General features: G+C 35.7%; 1 protein-coding gene across 3 annotated transcripts in view; it reads right to left on the bottom strand.

The window, feature by feature from the left end:
* LOC124157197 (ATP-citrate synthase) overlaps positions 1-18,960 on the bottom strand; it is a 75,486-nt gene that overhangs the window by 2,865 nt on the left and 53,661 nt on the right. For all 3 annotated transcript variants that reach the window (XM_046531739.1, XM_046531740.1, XM_046531738.1), the window contains exons 3-21: positions 18,287-18,409; positions 17,453-17,515; positions 16,974-17,179; positions 15,527-15,630; positions 14,910-15,082; positions 14,260-14,472; positions 13,869-14,026; positions 12,869-13,037; positions 12,057-12,254; positions 11,381-11,620; positions 10,850-11,046; positions 10,389-10,548; positions 10,057-10,177; positions 9,478-9,716; positions 7,940-8,035; positions 5,832-6,041; positions 5,109-5,252; positions 3,988-4,184; positions 3,480-3,556 (exon numbers count right to left, since the gene is read on the bottom strand). In XM_046531739.1, the coding sequence (XP_046387695.1) occupies positions 3,480-3,556; positions 3,988-4,184; positions 5,109-5,252; positions 5,832-6,041; positions 7,940-8,035; positions 9,478-9,716; positions 10,057-10,177; positions 10,389-10,548; positions 10,850-11,046; positions 11,381-11,620; positions 12,057-12,254; positions 12,869-13,037; positions 13,869-14,026; positions 14,260-14,472; positions 14,910-15,082; positions 15,527-15,630; positions 16,974-17,179; positions 17,453-17,515; positions 18,287-18,409 (3,088 nt within the window). The remainder of the gene's footprint in view (positions 1-3,479; positions 3,557-3,987; positions 4,185-5,108; positions 5,253-5,831; positions 6,042-7,939; positions 8,036-9,477; positions 9,717-10,056; positions 10,178-10,388; positions 10,549-10,849; positions 11,047-11,380; positions 11,621-12,056; positions 12,255-12,868; positions 13,038-13,868; positions 14,027-14,259; positions 14,473-14,909; positions 15,083-15,526; positions 15,631-16,973; positions 17,180-17,452; positions 17,516-18,286; positions 18,410-18,960) is intronic.

Here is an 18,960-nt window from a genome sequence, read left to right as displayed (position 1 = left end):
AGGAAATTCGATGCACAACACCTATGCTGCCAGGAACGCATCCCTATCTTCCCATTGTTAAAATGCTCTCCTATAACGCAAATTCGAATAGCACAAAGACCCCAAGGAACGCATTCCCTGTGCTATACAAGGCATGGGTGTAATTATATGGTGATATAACTGCAGGAAGCTCTCACTTAAAAACAGCCCAAGGTGCCATGACCCTGCGACACACAACTTCACACAAAGAGTAGACTCACATATACAGACAAACTGTATTGGCACATATCACATGCAGGGCTTTAATAATGTATTGAATGGGTAACCTAAAGCAATAACAATTAAAATATTGACCCTTAGGGCTTCAAAGCCATCCTTGGAAATGAAGTAGTTCACTAAGACCCGAAATCACAATTCATAAAAAATATTCGGGAGATGGAAGGGAAGGATAAGTTAAAATGAAAACAAAATCTTACTAGCGCAACCATTCTTGCACAAATTAAAAATAATACTGAACCCAAAAGTTGCCACCCAATTTTCATGATTTGATGATGTCATTAGAGTTCAAAGTTCATTAAATTATTTAGAGAGAAACAGAGAGACACTTAAGGTAAGAAATTAGAGATGTGCGAATAGTATCCGCGAATACTCGAATACTAGAAAGTATTCGATATTCAAGATCTCGAATAATTACGCTAAAGGTACAATCACGATTACTTTGAATTTCGCACCATACGCTGTCACACACTGTCGTTGGTAGTTGACTCGGAAAAATGTAGAGAACTCTAGTCGTTTAGTGCATGCAGTGCCGTTTTAAGCAAGTTGACGAACTACTTCAAATTCGCAGATTAGAGCGGTGAAAAGAGTTCGATGTGGGGAGCCAAAAATGATCGGATGAAAAAATCCAAAAATCCCCAGTTTCCCCCACCAAGAGAACCTCAGTGCCGTGGAATATTAACTACGTAGCACAATTCTCAAAATCCGCAACCCCCTCCATCCATCAGCCCTCGGCTCTTCCTCCTCAGACTCTTTCCTCCTCTCCAAAATCAAACAAAAGGCCCCAGCTTGCGCAGGGTTCGTATTACGAAGACCATAAATCAAAAGCTTCAAAAGAAAATATGAAGTTACAGGAGAATAATAGAATCGTGTTTCACCCTTCCCTCTTTCTCCCCCACTGACCTTTTTCTGCCTACCTGCTTCGAAGTTCCCCATTTCTGGAGGTCATCTATTAGCCCAAAAGGTGTCTAACAATCACTTTCGGCAATTGATATTACACTTTTATTGGAGTGAAATATTGGTAATGTGCGCGTAATTTAAAAAAGAGTAAGACCAAACACAACGTATTTTTGACTTTATTTAAGCATTTTACGTGAGGAAATAAATGTCAAAATACGACAGAGACTTAGCATTCTGGCGAAACTCGATATCCTCGCAGCCGAGCTTCTCAGAAGTTGATGCAGTATTTTTTTCCGAAAACATACAACAAGTTACAATTTATGAGTTATGCTGTGAATCGCTATTGTCACAGTCTCAGATGAAGGGATATTTTCTTAGAATATTTGGATTCTCCGTTCTAGCGATTCAAATTCATCTGCTAATCTCGTGAGAACTTCCAAAGATGGACCGAAAATAATGGAAGAAGAAGAAAATCCGGTGGAGAGCCGCATGTATTTTGCAAAATGCCTCGGATTGTCCGCTAGCACTTGACAGTAGGAGTGGGGGTAAAGTGAGCTACCTGTTGAAAATAAGAAGTTGGATGAAGGCGAGTATCAGATGGGCGTGCCACTGAAATGGCATTTGGTAGATATGAATGTATACACCAGACAGAAATCCATTGTAGCAGTGTAAATGCCGAGACGGCATGCAATCATTTTTTCGCGAGGTGGTGAGTTCCCTTAGGATATTTGAAAGAGATGTAAGTTGAATCAACTATATGCCCAAATTGTTTCCATAAAATTAAAATATTCCATTAATCAGCTTAATTCCTGTTTGAATCCTTTAAAGGAAATCACAATTACTCGCCAAAATCTTAGGTTTCCTGCTGCATAGGCAACCTAGTCAAACATTCCCGCATTCATCGTTTTTTTTCGTCCATCCCCTTGAAAAATGATAGATCGAGGTTCCATTGTGTACCTTTTTATTTATACATTCATCAAGTGAAATAGAAGAAGAAACATACGTTTAATAGGCTTTGCACAATTCTAGTATTCGAGGTACAGTGGGTCCTCGTTTAACGTCACTTACCGTTCCTGAAAAATGTGACGATAAACGAAATGACGTTAATCGAAGCACAATATCCCATAAGAAACAATGTAAAAAGTGAATATCGGCTCCTAGACCTCACAATTCCTGCGCGAAAAAATTTTAGCGTATCATATTTGGGCCATTTCTTAAGGCCGCTATACACGGCGAATGATTTCATTCGCATGATCATGCTGAATGATCATGTGCATGATCATTCACCGTGTATAACGGAACAATTCGCGAATGAACCTTCATGCGCATGATCATTCAGTGAAAATTGGAACATGTTCTATTTTGCTCGCATGATCCTGTGAATGATCACGTGATCATTCAGCATGATCATTCACATGATCATTCACCGTGTATAGCGGCCTTTACGATGGGAATGCCAAACTATGGCATAAACACGAGTCCCTGTCTTCATTGACGGCAATACCAGCAGCGACGTTCATCCTTCTCCATTTTTGTATCTTCCCGCGTTTGTTTTTTCGGCTTCGCTATGGTGGTCACCTGGGCATCATCGCCTGGGCATCATCATCACTGAAACATCGTCGCAGTTACAGGAAACAAGATTATTGAGAACACGGCGAAAAAGTGACGACAAATACTCCGAGTTCTACCCGGAAAAATTCCTAGAAATCACTTTTCAGGTTCCAGAAAACCGTTATGTCAAGTAAAATTTGCTAAAACTTTACTTGACATTTACGTACTTAACATTTGCGCACCTACCTAAGAATTCATTTTGCAGAAAATTTGCTATAAACGTAATCGAAATTGACAATAAACACACCGTTTTACACTTCGTTTAGACTGACTGTATTACCGCCCACAAAACGAACAACCTGCAACGCCCGCCGCTTCGCATTTTTTCTCGCACGAAATTTAAAAGACCTGACCAGACCTGACGTTATCGCGAAGCAAAGGTGCGATAAACGAATGACGGTCTCAAAATTTTCGTGACGTTATCGCGAAATGACGTTAAACGGGGTGACGTAGAACGAGGACTCACTGTATTCGAATATTCGAGCAATGAATTAATATTCGAATTCGATAAATCTGCTTTTCGACCCATCTCTATAAGAAATCACTCAAAAGAGAATAAACAACCGTGAACAATGCAAGGATGATGCACGAGGCCAAGGAGCAGTGAAGAAGCCAATGGGCAATGAAAAAATGGCCGAATATGGAAGTCAACTCAGCAGAATTTAGGCAGCCTGATGCAAGGGTGAATAGAGAGCAAAAAATTATTCACTTACCAATAAACCCAATGCTACGTCCAAGGACAAATAGACTGTTTATTGAGCCCATTTCAATATACTCCTGAGCTTCTTCCCTGTAAGAAACATAGAAATTATTTAAATGACAGAGAGTTAATACAAAAAGCAGAAAAATTACTTCTTGCAAGTAATGCATCATGTGGCATTCACCCGGAACAAAAAATTGGTTAATTCATTAACAAGAAAAAAGTGAACAAAGAACATGAAACTTTCCAGTGATTGCTTCATAAGACCATACACTTTTGTGAGACAACAAATACCATTTTAGTTGGTGATATGTACTTTTGAGAAGTGAGGAAAAGATTACAGAACACTGCATAGCATTCATCATTATTAATGAATTAAAGGTTCTCTTTAATATTGCTTAACTGTTCGGTGGATTGCAAAGAGAAGGCAATCAAGGACTCAGATTTACATAATGAGTTACAGGTCTAGAAAATCACAGTTAAGCATAAGTTTCTGTTGAAATATAAAAACATATACTGACCGGGTGAAACATCCACTGTTCCTCAGGAGATCAACAAATGAAACAGCTATGACACCATCAACATTAAGGATAAGGTTAGGCTTCTTGGAAGTGGTAATGCGCTCAACTTCAAGAGCATAATTAAACAGAGGCCGGGCTGGAAAATGCTCCACCACAAACTCTTTAATAATCTTCACCCTCATATCTGGGTTGTTCAGCTGTGAAAAGAATTAGAATGCACATCAAATAACTAATGCAGAAGATAAGCTACAGTAGAAGACAATGATTTTAGCTTTTTTTACTAAATATATTCATGTGGGAATAACTGAAATCAAAGAAGCAATTTTCTCACGCATGGACATTGAAAAGAATTATTTATTTTAACTGTCTTCGTTCTTGCCCCCTTCTCTACTCGGACAAAGACAAATGTGTTGCACATGATGGGAGGACATGCATTAACTCTTAAGAACATGCAACTATTTTCCCTTTGCCCTCCATTGCGTTAGCAGCAAAAGGGCTCAAAACTCATGGAAGATTTCCAAGCATATCACTATCCCAGATTAAACCAAGTCTCGATGATGAAAATGGTGACTTTCAAAGATTGCTTGCATCAAACCAGACTACTATTATTATTAGTCTGGGCATGACTTTTGTTTAGTCTGTATTGACATATTACTACATATTTTCAATACTGAATAGCCATTAAGAATTTTGGCTATCTGAACATAATACCCTTAGGTGTATGATGATTAGCTATGATTTCACATAAACAGCATACCAATGGGGACCAGTGTTTCAGCATGAATCCAAATACACGAAGAAAAAATTAAGTCATTGTTGCATGCATTTAACAACCGATAAGGGAAAAAAAAGCTTCACTAAGATGCTGACCCTCATGTAGAAGATAAAAAATTATAATGGAAATCTCAACTTGGCTTGGATATTGGCTAATATCAACTTACGAACATTTTTGAACTAAAAATGAATGGTTTCCATCATTATCATCAGCTTTATCAATATTCATGGACAAAACCCAACAGGAATAAGGAAGATTCACTCTACACTATATCATAGAGAGACAATACAAAACATTAAAGATATATTTTAAATGAGTTTTCAGAGACTCTCAGATTTTCACTTACAGACTTGACCCTATGCCCAATACCCATGATGAGTTGGCCCTTCTTTCTCATCACATTCACAAATTCCATTGGACTCAGTCCCGTGTCATAGGCTTCACTGAATTGGCGAGCAGCTCCATCCAAAGCTCCACCAAATCGGTCACCCTGTGATGACGAAAGAACAACATTTCTTCAGCTCATACATAAGAAACAAATGATATGATCACAGAAGGAAACCCATTAATAAAAGAACATAATCCAAGTATCGTCATTTTCCTGACATGACAGGAGGGGAACATGAGACAAAAGTGAAGACAATAACAAATAGTCGAGAAAAATCTAGAAACATTTACAAGAGCTCAGTGACAATTTTGTTAAAGAATTTCAACTCCAGAGAAGACTTGGTAATAGAAATTATACCATTATATTTTTTCAGGAAAAGGGCGATAGTCCAGCAAATATTCCATTAAATACTAAAATATTTTTTTAAATGATTACCCTACTGACTTAAAGGCTTTACAGTAAACTTATATCATAAAATATCAAATTTTACTTTTTGAATTTGCCATTTTCATAGTTACTTAGTTATACATAATTAAATAAGGTGAAAAATATTAATCACAAAAACAAAAAAATTAGTTCTGTCACAATAATTATGTATTTTACTATGCATGAATTAAATTAGCACTAATCTCGGGGTAAGTGTAAAAAAATGTCAACTAACAAATGAAGAATTATGCTTACAATTGTTAAAAGTCCAGAGACTAGAGAGGAGACAAGGTCTTTCCCAGCCCTCGCACAAACAATTGTATTATGTGCCCCAGACACAGCTGGACCATGATCAGCCGTGACCATTAGGCACATTTCAAAGAATTTGCAGACATAAGGTGGGAGGCACCGCTGAAACCAGAGAAGAGATACCACACCGCCAATACCTATATCTTTCTTGAGAATCTGTAAATAAAAATAACCATGATAATTTAGTATTTCATGAGGTCTCATGCACTCATTCATACACAATGTTATACCACTTAAATAAATGACCATAAACACATTTTACCAGTCAATTTTTCTTGGATTAAAGCCATCCTACGGAAATAATTTTTCTACGAGACATAATACATATAAATAAAATGGAATGAATTCAACGCCATCATACATAAATTCTCCATTAACAACTTTTTTCTGAAATTAAATATGTACGTAATCTCAATTAAATATTTAACTACAGTGAAACCTCTATTTTACACTTTTGAATGGACCACTTACATAAAGTGCAAAATTGAGGAAATTGTAAAATAGAGTATCATTTATTAAAGGTGGCATTGTTTGGGACCTGATACAAAGTGTGCAAAATCAGGGAAAATGTAAAATGGGGGAATGTAAAATCGAGGTTTCACTGTATTATCATCATTCTTACTTTTGGCAACTAAACTAAGATTTGTTCTTCAAACATGGACACATAAAATCTTGTTTAAATACAAAAATAGAAGTACATACTTAAAAGTGACAACTGATCACAGATATATTTAAAAGACAACGAGCCCAAGTCAATTAATTAACACATAGCTTCATGAACTGACACTTGAGTAAAAAATTTAATGACTTATTGATTGATAAACTACTTTCCTTTTGGATAAGGCTTCTAAAGAAAAAATAAAATCATTCTCACAGATATCAATCAATAGGAGTATTTTAAGATGCCTCCTTGCCAGCACCTAATGCAAAAGGCACAAACTAATACTCCTATAAATCTTCTCTAAAATCTTTATGATACACAAAAACAATGGCCTCTGTTTTTAAAAGCACTGCATTAAGAAAATTAATTTGTCCACAATTGCAGGTACAGGTTAAAATAGAGATACCCCAATAGATCACATTTATCCCAAAAACCATTTGATTTTACAATTGACACTGAGTCAAATCTCTGTACAGGACTGCTAACAACCAGGTAACCGGAAGCGTACTTGGACAGCAATTGGCCAATGAAGGTCAAATTGCAGATAGTTCAAATGATGTTTTCATGGCGAATTTAGTCTTTAGGAGCAAAATTAATTATTCCATACAAGTTGAACCCTTTTACTACCAGCCCATTTTGGGTGGGATGTGCGAAGACTGCCAAGGCTATTTTCCAGAATTTGCAACATTTCAGATTTTAATTATTTTAGCTACTTAATTTTATTATTTGCGGTGAAACCATCTTCGTAAGCAGCATAGGTAAAGCACACGTGTATAAATGAGATGGCAGCCATTGAAAAGGCCACAATCATGAAATAAAATAAGTCAAATAAGACAAATCAAAGAAGATAAATCGGCCCGTGGCAGTTTTTGCACAACCACCGGTGGCAGTAAAAGGCTTAATTGTTTCACGAAATAACATCTGGATTTATTAAACAAACATGAGTTCCCAAGAGTATCTCATTAATCTAGGCGCAATGAGTACATATGGACCATGAACACACAGAAGACCCTAGCTCCGCAGGTGATATACTTGTGGGCATAACAAAAGGACACTAGTACACCATGTAGAAATTTACTAGTGCTGACAATCATTTCATTACACTCATTGAAATATTCCACAGCCCAAGATTATACACGATATATATTTTTTGTAGCTATAAATGAACTTGAAAGTGAAATCCAAAAAAGTAACAGAATTTCACAAATAAACAATAACAGATTTGAGTATTGATTATTTTAACCTTCAGCCTAAACTAATACAGGCAACTAAGTAACAGCAAAGGTGTTAGAACTGACATTTTATACTGGCCAGGAAGGGTGCTTTTAAAGGATAAAGCCAGACAGATTTATTTTATTTTATCTTTTACAATCATAAAGAAGAGAAATCTCACCTCACTAATGGCAATACCTCCATAGAGGAGTTCTTGACCTCTTTCATCACAAATGCTGGTCATAAATGATGCTGGTTTTCTGATAAGCCCCAATTCCTGTAAAAAAAAAAGAAAATTTCATGAAAACATTGCAAAATTTTAATAGTAAAACACCTCATGACAAATCAAAGTGGAGAGGTTGGGATGAAAAGAACTCATTCATATTATTCCCATGAGTTTTCTTTATATGTACTCTCCTTTTGCTCACAAAAGATAACAAGTATACATTTGTAACTCTAGAGAAGACTACCAAATGCTAATTTTCATGAGATTAAGGAAACATAGGAACTCCAGTGACCTCAAGGCAGAAAATATGACTCACTGAAGCCTACATATATAATATTGACCCTTAGAGTGCGGGAACGTTTTTATACGTTTTGCATGCTGACTTGACATTTACCCAAAATTTTTATTGCTACCAGAATATACTAGAATATACTTATAATATATTGCTACCATAAGGATGGCTAAGGGTCTAAACTCTACCACGCCAGCCCTAGTGGCAGAGTGTGCCTCATGCACAGGGAGTCTCTTCAGACTGGCTGGAAGTTATAATTGGGAACTTCCGCACACCAAGGGTTAAAACTATGGAAAATGTCTGATGAAGCCACAATTTGTTTCTTTGCAACTAATTCAGGAACTCTCTTTTAATTAAAAGATATAGGTGATCCCATTTAAAAACCAGAGTTTCACAGCGTGAACAATGTATTTTTCAAGAGAAAACAGAGGAAATGATAAACTGTAGATATATAAGAGAATCCATTGCAAATTTATACGTAAATCAAAAAGTTCAATTGAAAATATTGAAGAAGGGGACACAGTATGCCAAAAAGTTGGTTGCAGAGCTGAACCCAGAATGTTCTCACCATGGGCAGTTATTTGTAAATGTCCTCAGTTTAGACTTCCAGCTGATAAGATATTCTACCCCAAATCCCAGAAAAATACATGCATTTCAAAATAACTAGCAAGAAATATCATGACAGATACGATAAAGCTTTCAATAAGGCTTGAAGATGAAAGTCTAAGAACATCATCCTGAAGCATATGAGAGAAGATAGAAACCATTATTACTGCATATTACAATTTCCCTTAGGAATTAATGTATATCAAAATGAAAATGAAAATGATTAAACTATTACACATAACTTTTTACATTATCAAGTTGGCTTCACTCATCATGAGATTCATTAGTGTAACACATACCATTCATCACAGAGACGAACAGTGGCGTAGCAAGGGGGTTAGACCCCCCCCCCCAAATATGAAAACACAATCACTTTCCTTCATAAAAGAAAACAAAATATAGAAAAGCATGGATTAACAAAATATTTCTTTGACAAATTAATTTTTTTTAGATTATGAAAAGTGTTAAGATTAGTTTAAAACCCTCTACTTAGTACCCTGTTTTTCAAAATTTTTCCCGCCTGGTTTTGGATCCCCCCCAAATGAAATTCATGGCACTGGAGAGTAATCAGACTTGATAAGCAAATGCTTCTTACCCGTGCCCATGAATAATCCATTGGAACGGTTGGTGGTGGAACTTCTGGCTCTGGAACTATTGAGCCACTTTCCACAAGGCGATTATACACTTCACCAATCGCTTCACCTAAACTGTCAAAGCTAGCAGGAACATGAGCACCAGCAGCAGCAAGAGCTTTGTTCTTTGAACATGCAGTTTCTCTGTCTGAATTAGCGCATGAACCCGCATGTCCGAATTGCACTTCAGATGTGAACATGTCTGGGAGAGAAGTAGAAACAAATCAGTTGTTGGGTATAAGCTGATCTTCAATTACATAATATGAGAAAATATGCTTATGTTAGTTATAGGCTAACTTCACATAATGTACTCATTTCATATCAATCATAACATTGATAATTTTACATCACAAGGCTCACTCAAGCGAACAAATAAATTAGAAATATAAATTCAAAGAGAAGGTGAATAAAGAGATGGAACAGATGCACTAAACATGGGCCTAAATGTACATCAGTAAAAACTCTTTTAACATTATGCAATGCTAAATTATTTTAATATGCCATGAAGTGGCACACTACTTAGTACCATAAAAGTGATTTACCTGCACAAGTGCCAATGCACCAAGCAACCAATGGTTTTGTCAATCTACCATCCTTGAGAGCCTCACACACATCATATTCTTCGACACCACCAACTTCCCCAAGTAACACAATCATTTTCACCTAAATAAAAAAAACAGATGTCAGATACAACACATGCCATACCTAATTTGATTATGCCAACCACTCAGTTACATGCTGAATGAAGCTTATAGAAAAAAGAGATTTTTTAAATTATCTAATTTAAAATATTTACGTATAGAAACAAACTGATGTTAACACTTTTAGCAATGAGACTAACAACCAAAGTCAAACAACACATCAAAACAATTACCTCTGGATCATCCTGATACCGCATTATATGATCCATGAAATTAGTGCCCGGGTAACGATCTCCACCAATGGCTACACCTTCCAACACACCATTTGTAGCTTTGGAGACAATGTTATTCAACTCATTAGACATTCCTCCAGACCGAGATACATACGCCACACTAAAAATAAGCACAGTAAACAGAAAATTAATAATTAAACAATGGTACAAAAGATTACAAAAAAAATCACATATTGTCTGTGTTTTATATAGGTGGTAACTGGTGGTTACTTAGTGCTGAAAGCTACTCAGGTCTTACATCAGGTGAAAACTTTCATCATAGCCGATTTTTCGAAAAGCAAATCATCTTCCTAAGTTTCAGAAACAATAAAAGCTTTGAGCTAGTGGAAGAACGAAAAAAGAAGTTTTTAACATCACTGAATACTATAAGAGAATCAGATCTTGCTAGGAGGTTAACTTACCTTCCAGGCCTATAGAGCTTTGAGTGTAGGATATTATCCATCATCCCTCCAGTGTTTCCTATCTTAAAGCATCCTGGTTTGATACCACCAACTGTGGCTGGACCAATAATGGAAACTCCCTTTTTGCGAGCCATCAAAATAAGCCTCCTGGTCATGTTCTCAGGGATTCCCTCAGCGATTATAGCTATTGTGCGCATCTGGAAAAATACATACATTGCCATCAATCTAATTTATTTCAGATCCTCCTTGGCTGTATAATATTTTATTCATTTTATTTTATTTGCAAACCACCGGATACAGCTCTTATTGGCCATTTTACACTGGGGTGTTCAACAAATGTAACAAGTAAACGTACATAAACAACCATGCCCTGGACCGGGAAAACCTACCCAGGCGGGACTCGAACCCGCGACCTTTTGTTTGGCAGGCGAGAACGTTACCCAACTGCCACCGAGGGCCGGCGAATATCTATGTAATACTAGTGAAGCAATGATAAAAATTGAGAATTTATATAAAATAGCCGCAATTTACCTGAGGATAACTCATAGCTTCCACAGTGCTCTCATATGCTGAGCGTAAAGATGCGAAGTTAACCATGACATCTGCTTCCTTGTTTTTTGTCATTGCATCACTCATCTTCTTGTAGACAGGAATAAGGATTTCCTTATGGCCCCAGTAGAATTTCTGCTTATGATCCCCGGTAAATGGGTAAACCATGGCCACAACAGATGGTTCACTTCTTCTGCACACAAAGTCGAAGTCCAGCATACTCTGAGGAAAGACGAGATTAAATGACATGGTGAATTAAAGACACCAGTATTGTATGCATTCCAAGAATACAAAGAGGATAAGCAAACTAAATGCTTCTTAGGATCACAAATTAAATGAACGAGTTTTCATACATTCCTACTCACAAAATGTGGAAAACTAGAAATACAGTAGGGATGGGTAAGTTTGGATCTTGGTTTCACTATTTTTTGAGCTTGGAACCAAAATCAGAACAAAAGAAAAAGGGTAAATACCACAATAACAAGCACAAAAGGAAATTAAAAAAGTTTTATTGAGCATGCAATACTTTGAATAGAGGGACGCGATGGATCCATTTTTTTAAAAAAGGTAACAATAAGATTTGAGGAAATTCAGGATCCATCCAACCTTCAAGCAATAGTATTAATATATGTACAAGGAAAAAAGGTAGTGTAATTACCTGGACTGCTCGAGTCTGCATGCCCCAAACAATGGCCTTGGTTTTTGAGGTAAACATTGTTCCCTTGCCTCCAGACCCTACAGAACCAGCTGTACTCCCTGTGCCTGCTGAGGATGAGTAGCCACTGCTACCACCACCAATACTACCCCTACCACTGCCAGCAGTAACTGATCCCTTGCGAGATGTAGATGGGCTCTCCTAAGTTCAAGAAAATATCCATGAATAATAATAATAATTTTTATTGTTCCTACAGATCACATATGTTTCGGTGACATTGGAAGTCGTCAAAATAAAGTAAATAACTAAAGTAATACATAGTTACAAATAAATGAAGTGATATAATATTTACAATATTTACAGTTAAAAGGAAAAAATTACAATTTTTGTGGTTGATGGGCAAAGATTACTCAGAGCCCAACATAAAATCCTTCAGGCTATAGTAGTTGTTTTCCATTAAATATTTCTTCAAAGCATTCTTGAATGGTGTAGGTGGAAGACATTTGATATCATACGGTAGTTTGTTGTATATTTTTGATAGGGAGAAAAGGGGTCCTTTTTGGCAGAAAGTGCTAGGGTAGTCTTTGAGGTGAATGTCATTGGTGGTTCTGGTAGCGTGATTATGGAGAGAACTATTTTTTGGAAAGTATTCAGGGTTATTCTTAACAAAAGAGGCACAGTTGAGAATGTACAGTGATGGGAATGTTAGTATTGTTAGAATAAATTTAGAGGATGAGCAAAATAATATATGTGTGAGCTGCATTGGAGTAATGCAATAAAATAAATTCAAATGGAACTTTAAAAGACTGGCTAACCCTTGATTGTCCTCCAGGCAAAAGGAAATTGGCTGTGCTGAACTCGACTTCTGGATTCCGAGGAATAGCTCTCTTCCCCAGGGCCATTCCAACAATAGCAGTCATGTGGGTTTCTGGGCCAAAAACAAACAGAGGAATGCCCAAATTTTGACCAGTCTCCCTCATTATTCTGCAATGAAATGGCAAAGGATAATTAAGAAATGCCACTAGACAAGACTTAAATATTTAGATAAATTTAAGGATTTTAAGAGTGACAAAATTACAGAAAATAGAATACCAACTAACTTTATCTAAGTCTCTAAACACTACAACTAAGATTATCAAAACTATCACATGAAATCATATAATGCACAATCATTTTTGTGATTATAACCAATATTGTTATGTGGGCAAAAATATTACACCAGAAAAAAATGCTGCCATGCCAATGCATCAGCTCATGCATTAATTATAGTTCAACTCTGTTTACTTAAACCACCCTATAATGAATACAATGGGACTAGAGAAATGTTATATTCACAGTATGGAGTATATATAATGCATATGTGATGTGTGGGTTGCATTGTTTTAGGAGCACTGAAAACTGTTCATGTAGCGTGAAGACCGTACAATTTTAATATTTACACTGGAAAACCATCAGTTCATAAGGAAAAAGACATCCTGAATACAAATAAATTCTTTCCAATCCTAAAACCTAGCATTACTTACAATTATATTATGTAAAGGAGTTATATAATTCAATGTGCAAGAAATGATAATATGATACATTACATAAAACCCTAAAAAAATGTCTTTTATCATCCTTGGTGCAATTAAAAAACTTAACACCCCCCTACCCTTAAAAAAATTAATACCCATTTAATTTTAACACCCATTAACACCAATTAATTTCTCACTGATTTAGTAAGAAAACAATTAGCTGTAGGAGAGCGAATAAAAATGTTTAGGGTTGTGCACCAAAAAATTAGATGTTTTAAGCAATATAATCATAAAGAATCACCTCAGTCCCTCTTGATAGTTTGGTCCTGCACGCCTCACAAATACAGATATATTAAATTCAACCAATTTGGGCTGGAATTCTTGGAGTGCAGTGACAATTCCTTTGAATGTGGCTGCAACATTGGTGAAGTTTGCAATACCTCCTCCAATAATCAAAACCTAAATTTCAGATAAAATATTCAAAGTTAGTCAAGTATTAATTTTTTTAATTTACCATCAATCAAACTTTGCACACTGAAATATAGCAAATTATGTGACACATTTAAATATGCATTTCTAAATAAAACTGTTAATGTGACCTTTAAGCTTGGACTTCAACTCTAGTCCACTCATCAACTGTGAACCCTAGCACTGCATAATTTTCAAAGCATCATTCATCAACCTGTGCTTACTTTTCCCTCAGGATGCCTCTCCTGGGTCATCAGAGACAATATAGTCTTGGCATACTCGTAAGTCTGCTGCTCAGATGGCGCCCCTGAGTATTCACCATAATTTGCAAGCTCACTGGCACCTCCAAGGTCACAGATTGTGTCACTGTAGATTACAGAGGCACCACCACCTGCTACCATAGTCCATATCCGACCCGACTTGTTTAGGATAGTTAACTGTGGGAAGAGATGTGTAAAAATAAGTAATGATTTTCCAAAAATATAAATAAATGACATAAATAGTAGTATGGGTTGGGTATCATGTCCCACCCATGGACCAAGGGGTAGAGCCATGCTGGGCCAGAGAGGGGCAGCTCACAATATCCTCTCCAATAATGAAGTTATTAGTATATTTCATTGATTACCGGCTTGTTACAGCAAGAAAAAGAGCCCCTAACCCTGTATGGATTAGTATGAATACTGGCCAAGCCAATATGGTCCCACCATAAAAAAACTAAAGGCATAAAGGGGAAGCACTAGTGAAACAAATTTAGGGCAATGATTACATTTTTAACACACTTCCAACAGATAATCAAATGCCTACAGAGAACCCATTCACAACAACGAAAGGCAAAGGTATCAAATTTAATTTAATTTTAAATTAGATGGATTACCTTCAGAGATGCGCCACTTTTTGCATCCAAATCAGCAATATATGCTTCTTCAGGGAATGCATCACGACCAAATGGTGGAGGGTACTCAATAGCTCCCCACTTGGAATGGCAGATAAAGTCAGCTGTTGCATCGACCTTAGCAGCAAGATCCAAAATAAATATTGCTTGCTGATCTAGGATAAAAAGAATGAAAAAATGTGAAACATTTTTGGTTGGGTAATTATTTTAACAATATCTAAGAATAAATGAGTTATTATGATTACATGTTACAATAACCGAATTTATGAGTTGGCTATATCTCATTGATAATATCTCTTATTTCAAAGAGATTATTCATGATAAAATCCCCTTAATTTGCTTTAACCTGCATATACAACAAGTTAACTAAATCTTCAAAACAAAAAGACACACCTTTATTAATTTATAATGTCACAATATATTCAAAGAAAATCAATAGACTGCTAACATCTAGGGAAGCACTCATATAACATGATGCAAAATGTAATAAATAACATGACATCATTAAACATGAGAGTAAGATACAATATTGGATACAAGTTGTTCACATAAAGCCTCTATCTATCATCACTATTTACTAATACGACAGGATTACTTACCACCAGATACTGGTTCAGTGATGACAAGAGGGTTAATTTCCAAGTAGGTGAAATGTAAGTCCACATAGACTGCATAGAGTGATTCAATGAACTTTGCGACCATCCTAGAAAATAAATAACATCAAAGGCATTATATTCAACACAATATTTCAATGCTGTTCAATATTTAATGCTTTTCATTGAGGAAGCAGGAAATTGTTTAAGAAACTTTGCTGAGTTCATTCCAAAACTTTACCTTCATGGCACTAACCATGGTTTCAACATATAATTTTGTGATTAAGAGGACATATCTATGTAATAAAAAGGACACTTATGCTTTGAAACCATAGTTGGTGCAAATAAATGCACATTGTAATGGACACTTTGGGCCACTTTGACAATACACAATATCAAAAATTATTTTCAAAATAACTACGTAATGGGAAACAGTTATGACAGTCAAATAATCTCCAGCAGTGAGATACCATTATATTGAGAACAAGATAACATCATGAATACAATAAGTAACAATGTAACATCAAAACAGATGGTGACTATATTTTTCATAAATTAATCAGCTAAAAAATTAGACTCATTTACCATACTCAAATGCAATGAAAGTCAGAACCTGCTCAAAGAAAAGGAGTAAAATTAATTGATTTCTGATAGAACTACTCTACTAGACAAAAACAAAATTTTGTCTCCAAAACTTTCATACTCCCAAGAAAACAGTCTACTATGTATTTCATTCATTCACTATAACGTCTATAGTTCTAAACTCTTGGTGAAGCTAGCTGAAATGAATTTGTTCCGTTATAGAGTTTAAGAGAGCACTGAAAATCCTCAATACGTATATCGCATTACACCAAAAAATAATGGGCAGTATTATATCCTAGGTAGCAATGTAGTAAAAAATATTTGTTTATCTACACTTTTATTGCAATTTTAATTATCTTTAGGAAAAATCGTGGTTTTAACTGAAATTAACCACCAATATAGGCCAGATGGATAGTCATCTGAAGAGAAGCAAACATAATCCATGCTCAGTAGTAAAAGGAAGGGTCGAGCAATGAGTCCCATTTAGTTAAAGTGCACACCTGCATGCAATGCATACCAGGATAGTACACAGAGAAGTGGGAAACTTGTAACTTGGAATTCATGGTCACATGGCAGGATTTGTTTCATTTCAAGAGGTGTGCCTAACCTGCAGAATGTTACACCTCAGAAGTTGTATAAAGAGATGTATAAAACGATAATGAGAAAACAATGCAAAGGATGCATTGGACGCAATCGAAAGTAGCACTGGGAGGGAAACTTCTTTCCTTCCTGGGGTGGTGTACCATGAGATGCACCTATTTACTAACTTTGGTCGCTACCCTTAGCCATATGGAAATATAGTGGACAGACAAACAGACATCCTCTTTGATACATATAGATAATAAAGGATCTTATGAAAATATTAACTCACTTTTTCTTAGAGGCAGAGATGTGAGTCAAAAGATTTTTCTCAATGTCATTAGCAGTGATTCCAATACCACTCTCCTCCTCTCGGACAGGTACATCCATGCGCAAAGCTTTGGCATCAACATCTCCGATATCAACGCCACCTTGGTGGTGGAATAGGATTGTGTCTGCATTTCGATGAGAATAAATGCAAACATATGCTTCTTCATCCTTGAAAGATAGTTCATTAATTTAAATAAATAACTTGTACCGCCACGTAGAAAACAGATTACAATTACTCTAGCAGAAAAACAATATAGAAAAGTAACAGATATTCAAAAATTTTTTGTGATTGACTTAGTTTGAAAACCAGATGTCTCTCAAGTTACTAGCACCAAGTTTGGTGATTAATGGCACTATTAAAAGTCTGGCACCACTAGATAAGTGGAATAGCCATATTATATGAATAAATGCATATTGATAAGAAAGAAATTAGGAACTTACTGGCTTGTGAGGGATAAAAGGTTCAATGATGAAGTTTCTCAGTTTACCAGTGGCTCTCCCAACCTATGGATAATTGAATAAAAATTACAAATTCTATTAGTTGCAACTCTCAAGTTACATTAGAATACTGCATCATTAGCCCAAGATCTTTGTTTTCTCCAACATTTACTCAAGAGAAAACAAGAATTCCTCAAGAGTCCTACAATTTTCAAATGAAAGTTGTTTGAATAATAATTTAGAACTAGACATGATAAAGAAAAATCTCACGCAAAAATGCTTACTTTCAAAATTACTTTGCTTACAATGCAAAGTGAAGCCATCGATTGACATCTTTTTAGAAGGAAGTATCGATGCCAAAAAAAGTTATTTATCATAAGTAAAAATTGTTTCAATAATGGTCATCAAAGCAATAGTGATCCAGGGGATAACCTTTGAAAAATGGTTTCACATGAATTGAATAGAGGGGCAAAAACATTTAAAAGTACAACTAGACCGCTTTAACAAAGGCTTTTCATTTCAACAGCTTAAGATACTAGCTTATACACTGAACAATTAATGAATCACTACCTAAATCACTGCCCTAAAAAGATTCAATGAACTTTTTCTTTTGGTGAACAAACAAAATTTCATTCGCCAAAAACAGCACCAACATGAGATTAGAAACCTTGTCTTACTGGATTTTTTAAAATTAGCATGGAATAATCCAAATTACCAAAAACTACACAAATTACACCCAAGTTGAGTGCAGCAGTTCTCAAGATAAATTAAACATGAACCATGCACATGAAATTAAACCCTTGGGCTAGAAAAAGGGTCAAAACTCAAGATTCTTACCTGAATGTCCTTCCCCAAACGTTCACCGATCCATGCCTGCACACCTTGATAATTTACATTGACTTTGATCAAACCAAGTTTCCCTCTGCGCTTAATAAGTTGATCAGGTTTCACCACAAGAGGCTGGAAGGAACAATAAAAAAGATATTAACTTTTCTACATTGAACAAGGGCCTGTAAACAAAGGTACTCAAGAGAAATTGAATACTTAATAGGAGTACATGCCAACATACCTAATTCATAATTGGAGAGTATGAATGCACATTAAGAAAATGAAATGTTTTCAAGGCACTTTGATACATATTTACAGCAAGAAATGAAGTTTTAGCACAAAAATATTGAAAGAACCATATAAATGAAGTAAAAAATTAGTTTCTCAAAGATTAATGATAATAATTCTGTTGCATATGAGAGAAAACTAGAGCTTCAATGAAAGAATTGTTCACAACTGTGACCATAACATGACCAAGTTACAAACCTGAACATAAACATCGCCAAATGTGTACGAATTGTAAATACCTTAGAAGAACTTCTAATTGTTAATTGTGTAGGATCTAATTGTGTCTAATTGTGTAGGATCAGGCTAAGTTAAAATGGAAAATAAAAAATTTGTTGAAAAGGCCAAATTTTGTCAGAGGATTTATTGAAATTCAAATTTAAAAAGGTGCTTAAGTA

Source organism: Ischnura elegans, chromosome 4 (assembly GCF_921293095.1).
Source record: "Ischnura elegans chromosome 4, ioIscEleg1.1, whole genome shotgun sequence".
Classification (NCBI taxonomy): Eukaryota; Metazoa; Arthropoda; class Insecta; order Odonata; family Coenagrionidae; genus Ischnura; species Ischnura elegans.
Note: the sequence above shows the minus strand (reverse complement) of the source record. Positions and strands in the feature narration are given on the sequence as shown.